At 39.1% G+C, this 21,777-nt stretch overlaps 1 protein-coding gene across 1 annotated transcript in view; it reads right to left on the bottom strand.

The window, feature by feature from the left end:
- Nucleotides 1–13,060, bottom strand: part of CHCHD3 (coiled-coil-helix-coiled-coil-helix domain containing 3) — a 352,444-nt gene extending 339,384 nt beyond the window's left edge. Inside the window, exon 1 of the mRNA XM_074193666.1 lies at nucleotides 12,904–13,060. Within this exon, the coding sequence (XP_074049767.1) occupies nucleotides 12,904–12,984 (81 nt within the window). The 5' untranslated portion in view covers nucleotides 12,985–13,060. The remainder of the gene's footprint in view (nucleotides 1–12,903) is intronic.
- Nucleotides 13,061–21,777: the final 8,717 nt, after the last annotated feature.

Genomic DNA, 21,777 nt, shown 5'->3' with positions numbered 1-21,777 from the left:
AACACCACTAGTAGGTCTGTATCTCAATGAGATCAAAGAAAAGGGCCTATATGTACAAAAATGTTTAATGCGGGTATTTTTTGTGCAGAAAATAAATTAAGGGGGGGTATCCATCACTTGGAGAACTAAGTTGTAGTATGTGAATGTGATGAAATACTATTATGCTATAAGAAGGATGGTTTCAGAAACAGGATGGTTTCAGAAAAACCTGGGAAGTCTTATATGAAGTGTTGTTAAGTGAAATGAGTAGAACCAGGTTAACATAAAATACTGTACACAATAACAGCAATATTGTAACTATTATCAACTATAAAAGACTTGGCTACTCTGATCAATGCAATGATCCAGGACAATTCCAAAGCACTAAAGACAGGAAGGAAGAACAGTGCTATGCAGTTCTTTCATACAAAGGAAAATATGGGAGAAGAGAGGATGTATGAAAGCGATCAATCACAAGAGAATGAAATAAATGATTGAATTTATCCTTCCTGTTTTCTATGGTTCCTTAAAACATTATTTCTTGGGGCAGCTAGGCGGCATAGAGGATAAAGCACCAGCCTTGGAGTCAGGAGTACCTGGGTTCAAATCCGACCTCAGACACTTAATAATGACCTAGCTGTGTGGCCTTGGGCAAGCCACTTAACCCCATTTGCCTTGCAAAAACCTAAAAAAAACAAAAAAAACCCCATTATTTCTTGATGCAAACATTGTAAAGAGGCAGTGGGTCTTTTCAAATTTTATGCTTTTTTTTAAAATCTCCATTCTCTATTAAGAAGAGTACTTTTCACATAGAGTACTATTCACAACTGTTTTCATTTACTCAATATTACCAACTGATCAGGATGCCTATGCACTACCATACTCTCTAACCATCCTCTGTCAGTAAAACAGACTCTCCTCCAGAAAATCTAGCATCACCATTTCTTCCCATTATGGACAGAACCATAAGGGATGTATATTCCCACTGTGGTACCTCACAAAGCATACATATTATGTGTCTCATAACTGGTAATTTGGTTTGCAACTCTGAAGCCCAGTTGGGGAGGTAGATGATCTTAGAAAGCATGAAAAGTATTATGTTGAAACCATAGTTATTTTGTTTGACATTAGCTTTTGACAAATTCCCTCATATGGTTTTCTGATATTTGACATAAACCTGTGAAAGACTACTGTGGGCTAACTATCCACACATGCACAGCAGGTGTTCACAAAAATTCTATTGAGCAAATATAATGTGAGTACGTCCCTGGATCTGCTTTGACAATTTTGCCACTAGAAGTTCATCTTATGCTGAAAGGAAATCCATCCTAAAATGCCACATAAAAATGGGTATCTAGAAATCCTTTTACATTATCAGTTTCATATTAGAACCTGGAAACAGCATGGAAAAAGGATGTTGAATGAGAAGACTAGAGCACATTTTATGAAGGAAGACTACTAAATACTGGATCTGGAATCAGGAAGATCTAAGTACAACCTCAGACAATAACCAGCTGTGTGCCCCTGAGTAGACTTAATCTTTGTCTCAGTTTACGCAACAGTAAAATGAGAATAAAAAGAGCACTTAGTTCGAGGGTTCAAATGAAATATTTGTAAAGCATTTAGCACAGTGCCTAGAAACCCTCCCAAATGCTAAGGGTAAAAGGAAAAAATAAGAACCTCAAAAATCTTGTTAGATACTTGTTAAAAGAAGGAAAAAAACTAGTTAAAAATGGAAAAACATTCCTAAAGTTGTCAGATGTCAAAAGGTCATAGCCAAAAAAAACCTGAGACCAAATTCTAGTTGGTTTTTTTTTTGTTTTTTTTTTTAGGCAATGGGGTTAAGTGGCTTGCCCAAGGCCACACAGCTAGGTCATTATTAAGTGTCTGAGGCCGGATTTGAACTCAGGTACTCCTGACTCCAAGGCCAATGCTCTATCCACTGCGCCACCTAGCCACTCCATGTGCCACCTAGCCTCCCCAAGAACACATTCTAAATAAACCTCCACAACAAAAGGTTTGGGGTTCCAAAAGGGAGTCAGTGAGGCTCCTAAATCATTCACTTCCTCATCTTTTCATTTTGTTTCTGGTATCCATGAAGTTATACTAAACTATCATGTTAGATGAGTGACCAGAACAGAGTCATTCTTCAGTTATTCAAGATTCAAAGCTAACTTCTGACCATATAGGGATTATGCTGTAATCGAGAAAGTTAGAAATTTGCTAGATGACTAGCTCGATAGAACAGTACTTTAATCTATGTTTCAGATTAAATGACAACCTCTTTCCAACCATGCTGTAAAAGTCAATGCCATCCAAAGGGGCTTTCCTGTCAACTCCCCTCCATTCAATCTTTACACTTCTCTGTGTCAATAGTCTTTCTTCCTTCACTTGAGTCACAGAAGAAGAGGGATACCTCATTTTCTATGTGCTTTTTTAATCTTGCTCTTCTCTAGGACCTTTATTTCAATGATCATTGCGCTATCATCTCTCTCCCCACCCTTAGGTGAAAATTGGCTAGTTCTGCTGAACTACTTTTTTTCCCTCTTTCTTTTTGACTTCCTGCCTCTAGAACTACCAAAGATCTCAAATGGTATAGTGATCTCGGAGTCCACAGAGCTGACTCAAATCCCATCTCAGAAGGTTCCTAGGCCCTGGGTAAGTCACTTAACCTCTCTGGGCCTAAACTAATCATTTGAATGTAAAATAACCTCACAGAAAGGATCTCAACAACCATCTAACCTAATTATCACTAAGAGAATCCTATTCCGAAAAAGCTCACACCCTGACTGAAGGTGTTTCACAAGGAGAAAGCAACTCTCATTAGAGGCAACCCCTTTAAGGGCTACAAAGGCCTACAGAGCTGTATCTAATCTGAGTCAGCTTCAGCAACTTTCAACTACCTGGACTGCCTGCTGGGGCCAAGAGCACATCTAAGTCTTCTTCCAGGCAATAATCCTTCAAATGTCCTCTCTGAGTATTTGCCAGATAAAATATCCCCAGCTCCATCATGCAATCCATCACCAAGTCTTCATTAAGGATTTACCATGAGCCAGGACAGTCACTACCCTCAAGAAATGTGGATGCAACAACATATCTATCAACCAATATATATATATATATATATATTTTATACTGACATACTAGAATTAAAGACACTAGCAGCTGCAGGTAAAAAAAACCAGGGTTCTTCATCACCAGAGTGAATGACCTTTGGTCAGTCTTCATTTTCCTTAATCTCTTTGCAGAACTGGGCACTGCTGACTACTACTTCTTTCTGGTGAGTCTCTTTTTTCCTTCACTGCAGAAATGCCAGTCTTATTCTTCTCTATATTTGACCTTCACAATTACTCTTTTCCTTCCTGAACTCACAAGTTGAGTGCTGCCCATGGTTTTGAATGTGGTCCTTTCCTCTCACAACCCTCGTGACAATCTCTCATTTGGTCCCTTCAATTTAAGATGATTTCAGATGATTTTGAAAGTGTTCTGCAAACTTTAAAGTACTTATATGGCAATTATTATTACTAAATTTATATTCCAGTACTGACCTTTCTTCCAAACTCCAAGACCACATCACCCATATTCCTGCCAGCTGGAAATCCCAGCAGCAAGTCAAATTGAAAACTGAAAAATAAGTTTATCCCTTTCCTTCTGACTTCATCCCCTATTTTAGATCATTAATTTCCTGACAATCATCTTCTGCAGCCCTTCACAATCTAGGGCCTCTTCTATCCAACCACTCTTAAAAACAGCTGCCAAAAAGATATTTCTAAAGCATAAGTCTCATCATATCACTCCCCTTTTCAGTAAACTACAATGAATCCCTATGATCTCTAGAATCCAATAAAAACATCTATTAAGTCCTCCACAATTTTTTATCTGCTGTCCAACTTTATGATACATTACTCCACATTCCTCAAACCAAGCAAAAGGTCCTCCTTATAGTTCTTTCTTCACATGTAAGTTTCAATTTACCAACTCTGTGCCTTTGCACAAGCTGTCTCCCTGAAACATACTCTCCCCGCCAGATACTCGGAATTTCTAGTTTCCTCCAGAGCTGATTCACCTCTTCCACATTTCTATTCTGCGCTTTCCATCCATAAGCACCACCTTTTCAAACATTACCTTTAAGTTATTTTTTGTATGTTTGTCTATCCCAATAATATGTAAGATCTTTGATGGCAGCTCTGATGTATCCTTAGACCTGAGCAGGACACCTGGCATTTAAAAATGTCTCATGACTGATGCTGAGTGAGATGAGCAGAACCGGAAAAGCATTGTACACCCTAATAGCAATATGGGGGTGATGATCAATCTTAATGGACTTGATCATTCCATCAGTACAACAATCAGGCACAATTTTGGGACATATGTGATGGAGAATACCATCTGTATCCAGAGAAAGAACTGTGAAGTTTGAACAAAGACCAAAAACTGTTACCTTTAATTAAAAAAAAATTATCTTATTATGTAATTTTGCTATCTCTTACACTTTATTTTTTTTTCCTTAAAGATATGATTTCTGGGGTGGCTAGGTTGTGCAGTGGATAAAGCACCAGTCCTGGAGTCAGGAGTACTTGGGTTCAAATCCGGTCTCAGACACTTAATAATTACCTAGCTGTGTGGCCTTGGGCAAGCCACTTAACCCCATTAGCCTTGCAAAAAAAAAAGAAAAAAGATATGATTTCTCTCTCATCACATTCAATTTAGATCAATGTATACCATGGAAACAATGTAAAGACTAACAAACTACCTTCTGTGGGGGGGGAGCAAGATTAGGGGGAAAAATTGAAAAACTAAAACTAAATAAAATCTTTCAAAAAAAACTTTCTGCTAAGACCACCTATAATTCTTAAAAAATTATTGAGGATGGCAAGGAGTTTTTATTGTTGGTTATAGCAATAAAAATTAAATATATTATATATATTTATATATATAGTAGAAATTATGACTGATCAATTTTAAAATATTCATTAATTCATTTAAAATAGCTATAAATGTATTTCATGGTAACAAATAGCATGATTTATAAAATAACCACATTTTCTAAAATGTAATAAAATATTGAGAATATCATGACTTTTTTTTAAAAAGTCTCATGATGGACTAAATTAAGTTACTTAAGAAAGAAAATTAAGCATTCACTAAGAATCAACTGCATGCCAGATCCTGTACTAGGGATTTTTACAAACACTATCATTTGATCCTTACAACAATCCTACAAGGAGGTATTTTATCTCTTGTATTATCTCTATTTTTAAGTTGAAGAAAAGTTGGATTTAAACTCAGGTCTTCCTGTCTTCACCTTCAGTCCTCTATCCACTGTGCTGCCTAAGCTGCTTCTCAGTTTCCTGAACTACAAAATGGAAGAAATGGAAACAAAGCATCACGGGGTGATTGTGGATAAAATGGAGAATATGTATAAAGTACCTGCAAACCTTAAATGGCTACACATCAGGACAGGGAGGGTCTTAAACTTTTGTGTGTTGAGGATCCCTTTGGTAGTCTGGTAAAGACTAGAGAATCCCTCTCTTAATCCTTTCCAATATTTGTAAATACATAAAATAAAAAAACACAGGACTACAATTACAATGAAATGCAATTGTCAAATTAGTTATAAAATAGGTTTACAAAGACCAGGTTAAAAACCCCAATCTAAGATTGGCTAAAGTCCACCTAGCTGCACTCTCTCTCTCTCTCCTAAGAATAGTCTAAGAGTAATACTCTGTTCTTGTCTTAATGTTTCCTAACCCTGAGAGGACTTCACTAGGAATATTAACCTTTAAGAAGGTCTTATTTGATAATATGCCACTCAGTAGAAGATGGCGACAGGAATGGAATGTGTCTTAGGCGCTCTCTCATAAATCTTGGAAACTAAGGACTCTAACTAAACTTTCGAGAGACAGAACCTACAGAGGGACCCAGGGAGGCAGTTCTGCTACTCAAGGTAACCTGGAAAAGAGCAGAAAGGCTCTGCTCCCCGGGGTCGGAGGGGCAGCCCGCCAGAGCGTGAGAACTTCAGCCTCCTGGAGGCAGCCCTACGGTTCACAGCAGCAGGGGAGTCTCCGGAGCTGCACCCCAGGGAGCACCAGGTACAAAGTGGGGGAACAGCAGGGAACCTCTGCCAGAGCGAACACATGAAGCCCAGCCCTCAGGGCACACAGCCAGCAGCCTGGCCACCTCAGCCCAAAACCAGGAAACAGAAGCAGGCGGAACCGGTAAGCAGGAGCCCCCCGGGCATGAGCCCATTGAGCTGAGGGAGGGGAGTGAAGAGAGACAGCAGAGCTCTGTCCTCTGCCCCTTGAACAGGACTCTGGGGCTCTGACCACATTCATATCCTGATCGCAGTCTAGGCCCCCCCATAGAACAGCAGTGCCCCCCCACCTCAGCCCTGTGCCAGAGCGGGGTGCATATGGTCATTCACAGACCAGGAGGGAGGACAGAGCCTCACATATTGAGATCCTTGTGGAAGTGTCCCAAAAGCTCAGGAAGCACCCCAAAAACAGGCTCAGGCTGGGAAAATCAGCAAGCAGAGAAACAAGAGGAAGACCATTGAGAAATATTTTGCATTTGAGCCCAAGAAGGATCAAAACACTCAGTCTGAAGATGAGGAAGCACAAGCTCCTGCATCTAAAGACTCCAAGAAAAACAGAAATTGGGCTCAGGCTATGACAGAGCTCAAAAAGGACTTTGAAAATCAAATGAGGGAGTTAGAAAAAAAACTGAGAAAAGAAAGGAGAGAGATGCAGGAAAAACATGAAAATGAAGTCAGCAGCCTAGTCAAGGAAATCCAAAAAAATGTTGAAGAAAATAGCATGCTAAAAACCAGCTTAGGTTAAATGGATAAAACAGTTCAAAAAGTTATTGAGGAGAAGAATGCTTCAGAAAGCAAAATTGACCAGATGGAAAAAGAGATCAGAAAACTCTCTGAGGAGAACAAATCCTTCTGACAAAGAATAGAACTCAGGGAGATTGGTGAATTTACGAGAAACCAGGACTCAATACAAAAAAATGAAAAATTAGAAGAAAATGTGAAACATCTCATTGAAAAAACAACTGATATGGAAAACAGACTTAGGAAAGATGATTTAAAAATTACTGGAATACCTGAAAGACATGATCAGGAAAAGAGCCTTGACATCATTTTCAAAGAATTACTACAGGAAAATAGCCTTGATATTCTAGAAGCAGAGGGCAAACTAGAAATGGAGAGAATCCACCGATTCCCCTGAGAAAGAGATCCCAAAAAACCAACCCCTAGGAATATTATAGCCAAATTCCAGAACTCCCAAGTCAAAAAGAAAATATTACAAATATTACAAGCAGCCAGAAGGACACAGTTCAAATATCATGGAGCTGCACAGGATCACACAGGACTTAGCAGCAACTACATTGGAAGCTCATAGGGCTTGGAATATAATATACCGGAAGGCAAAAGAGCTTAGAATGCAGCCAAGAATCAACTACCCAGCAAGGCTGAATATCCTCTTCCAGGGAAAAAAGATGGACTTTCAATGAACCAGGGGAATTTCAAATGTTCCTGTTGGAATGGTTTGATCTTCAGATATAGGACTCAGGTGAAGCATAGAGATTGGAGGAGAGGGGGGAAATATGAGGGACTTAATGATGATGAACTGTATGTATTCCTGCATAGAAAAATGACACTGATAATACTCATATGAACCTTCTCAGTTAATAGAGCAGGTAGAGGGAGCTTTTATAGTTGAAGCACAGGAGAAAGCTGAATTTGAAGATAAAATATGGTGTAATAGTGGAGTCAATAGAAAAAAAGGGAAATGTAATGGGAGAAAGAAAAAGGAGAGGGGGGAATAGGCCAAGATATTTCATATAATAAGATTTTTCTTTATTACGATGAGCTATTGCAATGATATGGAAGGGGGCAAGGCAAGGGGGAATGAGGGAATCTTCACTCTCATCAGAGGTGGCTAGGAGAGGAAAGAGCATATATACTCAAGGGGTATAGACATCTGGAGTAAGAAGGAGAGAAGGAGGACAGGGGGCGGGGGGTGATGTGAGTGATGGAGGAGAGGATGGACCATGGGGGGAGAGTGATCAGATATAACACATTTTCTTTTTTTACTTCTTGCAAGGGGCAGGGATTGGAAGGCCTGGACAGGACCATAGGGCCAGATGGATGCTAGGCCTAAGGGGTGGTATGGGGGCTCAGGGCCTCTTGGCCCCAGGACTAGGGATCTGTCTGCTGCGCCACTCAGCTACCCTGCAGCAGAGACAGAGTGAAAGGAGAGAGAGAAAACACAGTACATGGTAGTGGAGAAATACAAAAGGAGGGAGTTACGATCAGCAATGGCAACATTGGAAAAATATGGAAGTAACTTTTGTGATGGACTTATCATAAAGAATGTGATCCACCTGCGACAGAGTTGTTGGTGTTGGAACAAAGACTCAAGCACGTTTATTATTATTATTATTGGGGGTGCAGGGCAAATGGGGCTGGGTAGCCTGCCTGGGGCTGCACAGCATGGTGATCTTTGGGTGTCTGAGGCCAGATTTGGACCCGGGTGCTCCTGGATCAAGGGCCAATGCTCTGTCCACCACCCAGCCACCCCTACTATTATTACTATTTTATTTTATTTTGGGTCTTTTTTTCTTATTTTGATTTTTACAGGGCAGTGGGGTTCGGGTGGCTTGCATGTCACACAGCTGGGTGATTGTTGGGTGTACGGGGCCAGATGTGGACTCAGGTGCTCATGGCTCCAGGGCTGGTGCTCCATCCATTGCACCACCTGGCCATACCTATAATTATTACTATTATTTTTTTAAATATTAATTTTTTCTCTCCCCTTTACTTTATCGCTCAAGGGAGTCTATATTTATAGGGTGGAGGGGGTATTTCGTTTACTCTTAAACAAGAATATTTTATTAATGTATAAAAAAATTATTTGTACAAAATGAGAATAAATATTAAATAAAAAAATAAGATTGGCTAAAAAAGACAAAAAGGGAAATGATCAAGTTGAGGGAAATATGGGAAAATTGGGACACTAATGACTGTTGATGGAATTGTGAATTGACCCAACCATTCTGGAAAGTAATCTGGATCTATGCCCAAAGAGCAATAAAACTGTGCATATCTTTTGACACAGAAATACCAGCACTAGGTCTATATCCCAAATAGATTAAAAAAGGGGAAATGATCTCCTTGTACAAAAATATTCATAGCAGCACTTTTAGTGGTAGCTAAGAATTGGAAATTGAGGGGATGCCCACCAACTGGAAAATATCTGAACAAGTGTGGTATATGATTGTGACAGAATTATTACTGTGCTATAAGAAATTATGAGCAGAATGATTTCAGAAAAACCTGGATACTTACATTAACTGATACAGAGTAAAGTGAGCAGAATCTGGAGAACACTGTACAAGGTACCAGCAATAATTGTGAATGACTTAGCTATTCTCAGCAAAACAATGATCAAATCCCAAAAGGCTCATGATGCAAAATGCTATCACCTCCAAAGAAAGTGAAGGTGTCTGAATACAGACCAAAATACACTATTTTTCACTTTTTCTTTCTTTCCTTGTTTTGTTTGAGTTTTCTTCAACAAAATGACAAAAAAGGAAATGTTTCACATGATTGCACATTTATAACCTATGACAGATGGCTTACATGAGAAGGGAGGGGAAGGATAGAATTTTGAACTCAAAATTTTAAAAACTGTCAAAACTGCTTTTACATTTAATTGGGGGGAAAATAAAATATTAAAAAGAAAAAGATCTCCTATACAAAAGAGTTTAACAAAAAAAGAATCCCTGATCTAAGCTCTTTCTCCTCCAACATTCAGCACTCTATGTCCCATTCTTGATTCTCTTCCTCTTCTTTCTGTATACAATTTCCTATGACAATCTTATTTCACTCCTATTTCCTAAAGCAGATAAGCACAGTAAAAAGAACACTGGCTCTGAATTCAAAAGAAAGACCTTGGTTTAAATCCCATTTCTGATATTATCTAGATAATCCTGGGCAAGTTACTTAACTTTTGTCTGCCTCAGTTTCTTCAACTGTGAAAAGGGGACAATAGCACCTACCTCAGAGAACTGTTGTGAGGATCAAGTAACACAGTATCTGTTAAGTGCTCAGCATACTGAAAGCACTTAATAAACACTTGTTTTCTAGGTCTTCTTTTCCTCATCTTCAAAATGAGAGAAATTATCTAGGTGATCTCTATCACTTCTGTCACTTTGATGTCCATATAATAACTTCCAAATGACCTTTTTTCTGATCTCCAAGACCTGCTAAACATCTCTGTTTGAATGCCCAATATCTTAATAGCATTCACAAGTTATTCCTAACTCTACATTTCTTTTCTTTTGGGGGGGAAAGAAGGTAATAAAATTTAATTGATGCTCTTCTTTTAATATTAGTTTCCTTCCCATAGACCCTTCTCATTTTAATAGTTTTCCCTTATGAGAAAAACAATTAAATAAAAGCCAAAGGCAGCCACCTGTGAGTAAATAAGCAACAAGTCATATCCTATTTTTTACACTTCTTCCTAAATAAATCTGGAGCAATTTCCATCTCCGTGCATTTGCTCAGTCTCACTTATATTTATCACATAACCCCTACTTCTTGAAGCCTCATATCAAGCTGCTGAAATTCTATCAATTCCTCATTCTCACTGATCCCTTCCCCAAAGAAGTCATTTCTTCCTGTTTAGATCTTTCATAGAACTTAATGTCTATGTCTTCAAGACACTTACCTACAATACAGAGCAAACTATAATAGTCGAGTATACCTTAATACCAATTAGACTGTGAGCTCCTTGAAGGTAGAGATTGTATGTACTTCATTTTTGTATCTCAAACAGCACTTTTGTAAAAATATGATTAATGTTTTACTGAATGAATAAATGCCAAGACATTAAAACACAATAATTCAAAAAAGTCAACCCTGTGGAAAGATCATATTAGTCAATATGATATATATAAAATGTATATACTAATAATTTGGATATCTCAGAGTTCCCTGACTTGGGAGTCAGAGAGAACATACCATCTTGATAGGACTCTGCATTCTTTCTGTACTTGCTTGTGTTAAGTTAATTATAATACTGTGTAACCTATTCTGTACCCAAGCAAAATAATAAAATACCCCCAAGACTAAATATATATATATATATATATATATATATATATATAGAGAGAGAGAGAGAGAGAGAGAGAGAGAGAGAGAGAGAGAGAGAGAGATTTGAGGGGGTGCTGTGCATTTTATAATTCAACAACCTCATTTAATCATCCTGAGCTATCTGAGTCCAGTGGATATGGAACAGGTCAATGGAGGTCAAGGATTCAAGGCAATCAGGTGTAAGTGACTTGCTCAAGGTCAGACAGCTAATTAGTGTCTGAGAACAGATTTGACCTCCGGGACTCCTGACATCACAGCCAGCACTCTGTATAAACACTGTGCCATCTCACTATACTTAACAATAGCAAGATAAAGTTAAATCCCAATTTGCAACTCTGTCCCACCACTACTTGGTTACTAGCACTGTCTCTAGTCTGCTTAGCTTCACCCAGGCTAGAGAATGGTTCACTAAAATTCTGTTAACAATCCCAAACTGTAATACAAAGTTTTATATCATCATTGATACCATGTAAAAGAAACTGGTTGATAAATAAAAAGTTGAGATTAACAGGCATGAATAGCCAAAAACTTCTAAAAATAATATAGAAGTCTCAGTCCAGGTATAGGGAGATGATAGTTTCACTATATTTTGCCTTCATCAGACATCTAGAGCAGGGCTCTCCAACCTTACTTTTTTAAGTTGGTTTTTTTTTTTGGCAAGGCAAATGAGGTTAAGTGGCTTGTAATTATTAAGTGTCTGAGGCCACATTTGAACTCAGTTCCTCCTGGCTCCAGGGCCGGTGCTCTATTCACTGCGCCACCAGCTGCCCCCCAACCTTACTTTTAAAAGTTTTTATTAAAACAATAAACAATATATTTTGATTTACCATTTCAGTGAGAACTCTGCAGGAGCTTGGCTTCATTTGCTAAATCATTTAGTAAACCCATTGGCAGGCAGCATAAAAAAAAAAAATCACCCTGCAGGTCACATGTGGTCCATGGGCCACGTTTTGGACAGTCCTGATCTAGTTTACTATGTTCGGTGTCTGAGAATCACACTTTAAGAAGGATACTGAGAAATGTAGCGTCCAGGGGAGGGACACTAGGACAATGAAGGATCTAGCATCCACGTCATATAAGTACTGATTGAAGGATCTGGTCATATTTGGCCTGGAATTCGATCACACTTTTGTGCGAAGGAGTTAAGATTCTATTTTTCCCTTCCACCTGGAGGGCCAAACCATGAGCAACAGATGGGATTCACAGAGCTGTAAATTTAGACTTAGCAACTATAAAAACTTCCTAACTAGATGCTCCTAAAATACCCAAAGGGGGGATATTCAAACAAAAACTGGATGACCAGTATGTCCGATGTCATAGCGCGCTTCCTTCCTTCCTTCTGTCAAAATGTGTGACTCTACAGTTTGGGTTCACTTAGTACGGCCACACATTCCAAAAATAAGCGGTTTCGCAGAATGTGGACCTTTTTTCCTTCCTCTAGATAAGGGAGGTAGTAAAGTCCAAGGAAGCAACGGAGACTAGGAGGCACTTTCTAGTCTAGGGGACTCTCCAGGCCCTGAGCTCTTCTGCTATCCGTGCGTCCGTCCGTGCGTCCGTGCGTCCGTCCGTCCGTCCCACACACTCCGGAAGGGCCGCACGCGGCCCCGAGGTCTCCAGTGACAGCCACGCCGGGCCGGCCGGGCGGGCAGCTCGGAGCCCCGGCTCCTGCCCCCCTTCACGTGAAGACCGCCGGCTGTCCACGCCCCGACGCCCACTCCGGGAGCTGGGCCCCGCCGCCCGCCCCGCCGCCCCCCGCTCACCCGGATGCCCTTCACCACGGTGATGTTCTCATTCTCGTCTGCCTCGAAGGTGACCCGCCGACTGCTGGACGTCCCGCCCATGGCTCCTCGCCGGGGTCCCGCACCGGCGGAGCGGCCCGGATGCCCGCCCGGTGCACGCGGCCAAGGCTGGCAGCACAGGCCGGCCCCGCTTTGCCCTTGCTCTTCCCCCCGAGGGTAGGAAAAGGGCCGCTACGGGGACAGCGACAAGGAGACAGCGCCGGCTCTCCCCTCCGGATCCTTCCGGTCATGCTCAGGACCGATAAGGCATCCTATTGGTCCGCGTTGCCAAAGACCCGCCTCACTTCCTCGAAGCAGCCCTGCTAATTGGTCACAGAACCGGATGCTACGAATATGCGTCAGAGATGAAAAATTCCCGGATCTCGATCGTATGATGGGACTTGTAGTTTGTCGAGGAGCGGCGAGCCGTCCGACCTCCTTATACTTAAATGGGGGAACCCTTAGGGCACGGAATTCTGGGATTTGTAGTCTTAAAGCTCCAGAAGTTAACCTTTAAGAGGAGCGCCCCTTCCTTAAAGAACTGCAGATGAAATAACACCACTTATTTTACTCGTTGTTCACTCGTTTCAGTCGTGTCTGACTCTTTGTGACCCCGTTTGGAGCTTTCTTGGCAAAAATACTGGAATACTTTGCAGGTCCTTCTGCGGTTTATTTGACAGATAAGGAAAATGAGGCAGACAGGGTTCAGTATCCGAAGCCTCATTTGAACCCAGATCTTCCTGACTCCAGGCCCACCGTTGTATGCACTGTACTCCCCAGCCTAGGGACATTGCTTTATTCCTCGATTTTTTCATTGTTTCATTTCCTTCTTTCATTCAACATGCATTCTTAAACTCATCTCAATAACGATAACGATTCATCCCATTTTCTGGATTAGAAGGTAACGAATAGGGCAGCTAGGTGGTACAGTGGATAAAGCACCGGCCCTGGAGTCAGGAGTATCTGAGTTCAAATTTGACCTCAGACACTTCATAATTCCCTAGTTGTGTGGCTTTGGGCAAGCCACTTAGCCCCATTGCCTTGCAAAAACCTAAAAAATAAAAAATAAAAAATAAAGTAAAGAACAGGAATTGCTGCAGCCCCTGGCATCTCCCTAACCAAGAAGAGTGCTGTTTTAAAGACCTGGATAAATGTTATCCCCTGAGTCTCACAACAGCCCTACAGGAAAAGCCGCTGCTCTTCCTTTACTGTTGAGAACACTGAAGCAGAGGGAAGCTGCTGGCCAAGTTCATGCACGTGCTCTTGGGAACTAGATACAATGTTTCAGTGGGTGGGAGAAGCAAACAGTTACAGTCCTTAGAGACCACGCAGGACAATCTACACGCAGATAAGTTAATAGAACCACACAAATTGTGACAGGGTTGTGTACTGTGGTAATAACACCTGGAGAGTTCTGTTCGATTGTAGCCAAGGTGACTGAGATATAAGACCAAAAAAACAGCAACAAAAACTGTTTTTAAATGGCTTACATTCTACAAAGTGCTTAAAGTTATACGAAGTGACTTCAAGAGGGAAACAGCATTAACAACTGTGAAGGTCAGGAAAGGTCTGTACTTTGTACCAGAACTGGAAATTCTATAAGGCAGAATTGTAGAGGTCGAGCATTCCACACTTAAGAAACCAGTTGTATGAAGGCAGGGCAGGTGAGAGGTGCAATGTCTCCTACAGAGACAACCAATCAACTTGATGGAAATAGAAAGTGCAAAAAAAGAGGAAAACCATGGAATTTCTGGAAAGGTGGATGAGAGCCAGATTGTATAAAACCGTAAACATCAAGCTGATGATTTGATATTTTAACTTAGAGAGAGAATAGGGAGTCATTGAAGATTCTCTTCTCTCTACATTTTAGGGGTACTATTCTCTCCTGGTTCTTCCATATATCACATTCTCAGTCATCTTTGCTAGGTAACTTCCAACTGTAGGTGGCCCACAGGATTGTATCCTGGATCCTTCACATGATGATTTCATTTAGTTCTCATGAACTTAAGGATAATCTTTTTGCAGATGATTCTCAGATCTGCTTATTGTGCCCATACTGTCTGCTGACCTTCAAATCTCATCTCCAACTGCTTTTCAGACATCTGAAACTCCAAAGCAGAATTCATCATTCCCTCTACATCCTATCCCACCTCTTACCTTCCCTGCTATTGTTGAGGGTAAAATCATCCTCTGAGTCCCTCAGGCTCTAAGCATAGATGTTATTCTCAATTCCCCCCCCCCCCCATTCCCATATCCAGTCTGGTAAGGTTTATCCATTTCACCTCTGAAGAATCTTTCAAATATGTTCCCTTCTTACCCTCTGTCATTGCCATCATTCTAGCATAGATACTCATCATCATAGTGTTCTGAGAGACCTAAAAATATTATGGGAGAGCCTGATTTGGAGGTGATAAATAGTGAGGGTATTCACATGGGAATTCCTTTCAGTCAAAGTTTTTTATTAAAAACAAAAGCTAATGCACCAAAAACCAGGGTCACCTACTTTGACCCTGAGAGGAAAGTTGGAAGAGCTTTTACAGAAAAAGTCTGAATCTCAACCAGATAGCCATGTTCTAGGGAAATTTTCATCTGCAGAATTCTCAGGATGGAGGTAGGATTTAAGGAATGGTTCACCCAGTGTTTCAAATAAGGAGCAAGGATGTGCTTTAGCTAAGTAGAATCGTTTCCTGTCCTGGGGCTGGTTTGCAAAACATACTTATGTCAGTAATTATCTGGAACCTCTTTTTACACAAAACCCAAGTTATATCACAGTTAACCCTATCAACACCATGTATCAATTTTTGAAATAGCCTGTGCTATTTCAATAGGTCCTCCTATCTCAAGTCTTCAACCTAGCCTCCATTCAGCTACTAAATTGATTTTCCTGATCATGTCATCCCATGCCAACCCACTCAGTAAATTGTAGTAGTTCCCTCTTGTTTCCAGAATCAAATATAAAATCCTCTCTTTGGCATTCACAGCCCTTCATAATCTAATCTCTTCCTACTTTTCTCATTTTCCACCCCACTCCCTGCCATACTTTTCTAGCCAAAGACACTGACTTCCTTTCTATTCCATCAACAAGACACTAAGTTTCATGACTCTTGTCCCTTTCTCTGGCCATATCCCATGTGAGGAATACTCTCACTTATCATCTCTGCCTTCTTACCTTACATGGTTTCCTTTAAGTTCCAGCTAAAATCCTGTCTTCTAAAAGAACTTCCCCTATTTCAAATGCCTACCCTATTAATCCTGTGTAAAACTTAATTATATATGTTTTTGTTTGCTCATTAGATGATTAGATTAGATTGTGAGCTCATATTAGATTGTAAGCTCCTTGAGGACAAGATCTGTCTTTTGCTTCCTTTTTTGCATCCCTAGAGTTTAGCACAGTTTCTGGCACCCTCTTGGCAGTAAATAAATATTTACTGACTGCCTGATTTTTTAGTAGAGGGGTAAACTGTTCAGGTCCATGTTCTATGAAGATTGCTTTCATAGCTCTATAGAGAATACATTCATGAAAGTGAGAGGTTGAAAGCAAGACAAAAAAATTAGGAGACTGAAATAGTCCAAGCAAGGAAAGGGAATCTGATGGAGAGGAGAGGAGAGGAGTGCTAGAGATATTGTGAAGGTAAAATCAACAAGGCTTAGCAACTGGTTAAATATAGAGGCAAAGAGAGAGGGGAAGAATCAAAATGATTTCAAGGTTGTGACTCTAAGAGACCAGAAATATGGGACCACTCTCAAGAGAAATAGGGAAGATAGGAGGTGAGATTAATTTGGAGGGAAATACAAGAAGTTTCATTTCAGTATGTTGGAGTGAAGTTGTATAGTGGCCAATTGGTAATGCAGTATTAGAGTTCACAAGAGATATTGTGTTTGTAATAGTACTCATATGGAAATATGTTTTAACATGATTGTACATGTATAACCTATATCAGATTACTAGCTGTTATAGGGAGGGGAAGGGAAAGGAGGCAGAAGAATATGGAACTCAAAATCTTATGAAAAATGAATATTGAAAGTTATCTTGAAAAAATAAAATTAAAACTATAAAAAGAGATATTGTATATGGATATATAAATCTGGTTTCATCTTTATAGAACTTGTAATGAATCCAATATAAGTTAATAAAATCATCAAAGTGGGATATATTGTATAAAGAGAAAAAATCCTGGAGTGTCCATACTTAGTGGATGACAGTAAGATGATGATCCAAAAGAAGAAAGAATGAATAATAAAATTGAAAAAGAACCAGCATTGAACAAGGGTTATGGAAAGCAAAAGAGAAAAGTATCCTGGAAGAAGGAATGATAGTCTCAAAATCTGCAGAAAAATAAAGTCAAATGAAAACTGACTTTGCAATACAGTACTTAGGCGATTGTGGGCAACTTATGAAAGAGAAATTTTGGAAGTTAATAATCAAAAAAGAAATGAATGAAAAGAGTGAATTTTGAAAAAATAGAAAAAAATATGTGTAGATAACAATTTTAAGCAGTTTGATTTGCCAGAAAAAAGAGACCTAAGATGATTTATATTTATTTCCCTTATACTTATTCTATATGTTCTTACCATAATAAGTACCTCTAGCACCTTACACAGTGCTTTATTAGATGCTTAATAAATAATTAGTGATTGATTAGGATTCCAGGGTCAAGAAAAGAATTTTTAAGAATTTGGTAGACCCAGATAACTAGGGAGTAAACTGGATTGGAGCACAGACCCTGGAGTCAGAAGGATCTGAATTCAAATCTAACCTCAGATATTAGCTATGTGACCCTGTGTAAAATCACTTAATCCCAACTGCCTACAAAAAGAAAGAAAGAAAATGTAGCCTAAGGATTTTTATGGTAAAAAGAGAAGATCCAAATAGATCTGGACAGATTAAAATGAAGGAATGAGAGGGAATGAATGAGAAGGCAAGGCATCATAGGAAAAGAAAAGGAATAAGTAATTATATAGCATGCACTATAACAATTCTGCAATGTAGTTGCTTTTATTATTCCCCTCTTTGACAGTTGAGGAAACTGAGACAGAAGTTAAGTGAATTACCAAGGATCACACAGCTAGTATCAGAGTTCAGATTTTATCTCAGATCTTCCTGAACTCCAGGTCCTGCAATTTATCCACTTCACTACTAATCACTGCCTAGAAGGCAATTAAAGAAATAGAATTAAACACACAAATGGAGAGATTGACCTTAGCAAAAGAAAGGTCCATCTCTTCTTCAGAGATCAGAATACAGAGAAGAGTGGATGATGAATTGATTGATCAAAAATCATTTATTGTTGCACCAAGAACTATGGTAAAATTCATGGAGAAAGGTGAATCCTTACTTAAATGATGACTTCTATTTTTTCCCAAGTAAGATAGGAAGTGAAATTCAGTAAGAAGGTGATGAGAGGAAGTATAGGAGTTCTGAGGTGGAAGGGCATTGTATGGAATATTCAGTGTAGAGAAAGCATTCAAGAATCAATCAGGGCAGCTAGGTGGTGCAGTGGATAGAGCACCGGCCCTGGAGTCAGGAGTACCTGAGTTCAAATCCGACCTCAGACACTTAATAATTACCTAGCTGTGTGGCCTTGCACAAGCCATTTAACCCTATTGCCTTGCAAAAAAAAAAAAAAAAACCCCTAAAAAAAAAAGGATAAGAATCAATTAGGGAAAAGTAAAAAGATTGCCAGGTAGCAGAAATGACACAGTCAAGATTAATTAGCATATATTTGTAGTGAACCCAATCAGTGTGGTTGTATGTGTTTATTCAAAAACATACAGTTGCACATGCATAGAAAAGAAGCTAGATGGTGGGGGGTTTTGCAAAATATGACTAGGGACAAGAGGCCAAGGCATTTAAGAGTAACTAAAAGTCCATTGTTGAAATGGTCAACTGTGGGGTCTATATTGAAGTTAAGAGATGTGAGGCTGAGCAGGAATAAGAGAGAGAGAGAATAGGCAGAGATAGTGAGAGGAGGGCAAGAGAAAAACAAAGAATAGTTTTATGGGGAGTAATATGGCAGAGAGATTAAAGAAAAAGAAGTTGGGGCTAGAGAAAGGAATTTCAGAGTTCTGAATTACAGAGGTGGAAACAGTCATGGTTGATCAAAAAACAAAATTATCCCTGAATATGAATGCAATTGAATGAGGATGAAAAAGAGAAGGATTTAAGAGACTAACTGGGAGACCAATGGTTAGAAAGAAAATAAACAGATCCAGGATGAAGGGAATTTGTTAATAACAACATGGTACCATGGAAAGAACATTGAATCTGAAGTCACAGGATCTGATCATGAACCCAATCTTGCTATGTATGTGAACTTGGACCACTCACAGCTTCCCTGGACTTTAGTTTTGGATTAGATAATCTAATATATTTATCTATAGTAGCTTTAGGTTTTTGATCCAAATGAATGTGATCCATGAACAGAATCAGGACTCTAAAGTTTGTAATATCACAGAAAGGCAGAAAAGGATGTGGACTATGGAGGGAAAGAGTTAAAGGGGAAATGCATGAAAATACACAAAGAGAAAGGATAAAGGGGTAAGAAGTTTGCCTCAGCAGATGCTGACTCTAAATCACAAAAAAATAAGAGAAAAGGAAACGGGGAATTTTGTTATCCAGAGACTAGAGAATGACTAGTGAATAAAGAGGGGCAGTCTGATCTTTTGGATTTAGGAAGGTTATACTAAGAAAGAACTGGAAGTCTCTAGGAAGACTAGAGTTCAAAGCTGACCTCAGACACTACATAACCCTGGGAAAGTCACTTAACCTCTTATTTGCCTCAGTTTCCTCAACAATAAAATGAGGATGATAATAATAATAATAATAATAACAAAATTGACTTACCAAGGTTGTTGTAAGAATCAAATAAGATTATAATTATAAAGCACTCAGCACATTGGTACATAGTGTTATATTTGCTGTTGTATTTGTTGACTTGATTATTTTATCAAGTATTAGATAAATCCTAAGGAGTTGCTTGAGCATCAGAGAGGAAAAAGTGTTTTCTCCATTTCAAGCTTACATTTAATAAATTTTAGAGGTAGAATTTCAACCCAGGTCTTTCTGTCCCTCAACCAGTCTCCTATCTGGTACTCCAGCTTATTTTTAGCCATATCATCCCATCTCACTTCATCTTTGTCCCGAAATTGTATACGCTTCATGAATTTAATTGGTTAAAAAAGTGTCCACTCTAATGAAATCATGATTCTTTGAAAATATCAGCATCTTTAAACTGGAAAACTCAATATACATAATGACATTTCCCAAGACTCTCTCTTTTTTTTTATTTTTTAAGTTTTATGGATGTTTTTTGTTTGCTCTTATAATGTTCAACCACTGCCCTCTAAAGTATTCCTAATAACAAAGACTTACATTTAGGCAAAACTCAGAAATATATTAGCAAATATCTTTCAGTATTCTGCCCCATAATTTACTGCTTCTCTACAAAAGAAAGGTATGTTTGATCATCATTCTCCTGGAATTAAAATTGGTAATTGCATTGATCTTAATTCTGATGCCTTTTAGTGCAAATCCTTTATCCATATATCAAATTTATTGAATTTCATTAGCATGACATCAGAGGTCACCCACAATCTAACAACATTCTTCATTTCTTTTCTTGTCTGATTTTACTCCCCTTTCACAAACTCTACATTTCAGACAAATTTGGCAGTTCTCTGGGTTTTCATTATGTCCTTTACTTTCACACTTCCAAGAGGGATGGGAAACTCTCAAGAATGACATTCTGAAAGAATAAAGAGAAACAATACTGATGAAGATGAAAAAAGGAAAGTTGTGGGTACACAAAGAACTCATGAAACATCTTAGATTTTTGAAAGATAGGCAGAAAATGAAAGCAAGGACTTCTAGTGCAGGACAAATAGAAAAGCATGAAATGCAATATGTTCAGAAAAAACAATGATCAATGTTGGAAGGGATGTGGGAAATCTGGGACACTAATACATTGTTGGTGGAGCTGTGAACTCATCCAACCTTTCTGGAGAGAAATCTGGAATTATGCCCAAAGTCAACAAAAATATGCATACCCTTTGATCCAGCAATACCACTACTGGGTCTATACCCTGAAGAGATGATAAAAAAGGGTAAAAACATAACTTGTACAAAAATATTCATAGCAGCCCTGTTTGTGGTGGCAAAGAATTGGAAATGCAGTAAATGTCCTTCAATTGGGGAATGGCTTAGCAAACTGTGGTATATATATGTCATGAAATACTATTATTCTATTAGAAACCTGGAGGGATGGGAGTTCAGGGAAGCCTGGAAGGATTTGCATAAAATGATGCTAAGTGCGATGAGCAGAACCAGAAAAACACTGTACACCCTAACAGCAACATGGGGGTGATGATCAACCTTGATAGACTTGCTCATTCCATCAGTACAACAACCAAGGACGATTTGGGACTACCTGTGATGGAGAATACCATCTGTATACAGAGAAAGAATTGTGGAGTTAGAACAAAGACCAAAGACTATTACCTTCAAATTAGAAAAAAAATTGTCTTATTATGTAATTTTACTATCTCATATTTTATTTTTCTTCCTTAAGGATATGATTTCTCTCTCATCACATTCAACTGAGATCAATATATACCATGGAAACAAAGCAAAGACTAACAGAAGGCCTTCTATGGGGGTTGGGGGGGAGGGAAGCAAGAATGTGGGAAAAATTGCAAAACTCAAAATAAATAAAATCTTTCTAAAAAAAAAAAAAAAGAAAAGCATGGCATGGCCCTGTAACAAAACTGTCAGAAATACTAATAAACTAGGAATGAGAAGAGCCCGGCAATGAATATTTTTTTAGGGTTTTTTTTGTAAGGCAAATGGGGTTAAGTGGC

Source organism: Macrotis lagotis, chromosome 7 (assembly GCF_037893015.1).
Source record: "Macrotis lagotis isolate mMagLag1 chromosome 7, bilby.v1.9.chrom.fasta, whole genome shotgun sequence".
Taxonomy (NCBI): Eukaryota; Metazoa; Chordata; class Mammalia; order Peramelemorphia; family Peramelidae; genus Macrotis; species Macrotis lagotis.
This window is presented reverse-complemented; position numbering and strand designations above follow the sequence as displayed.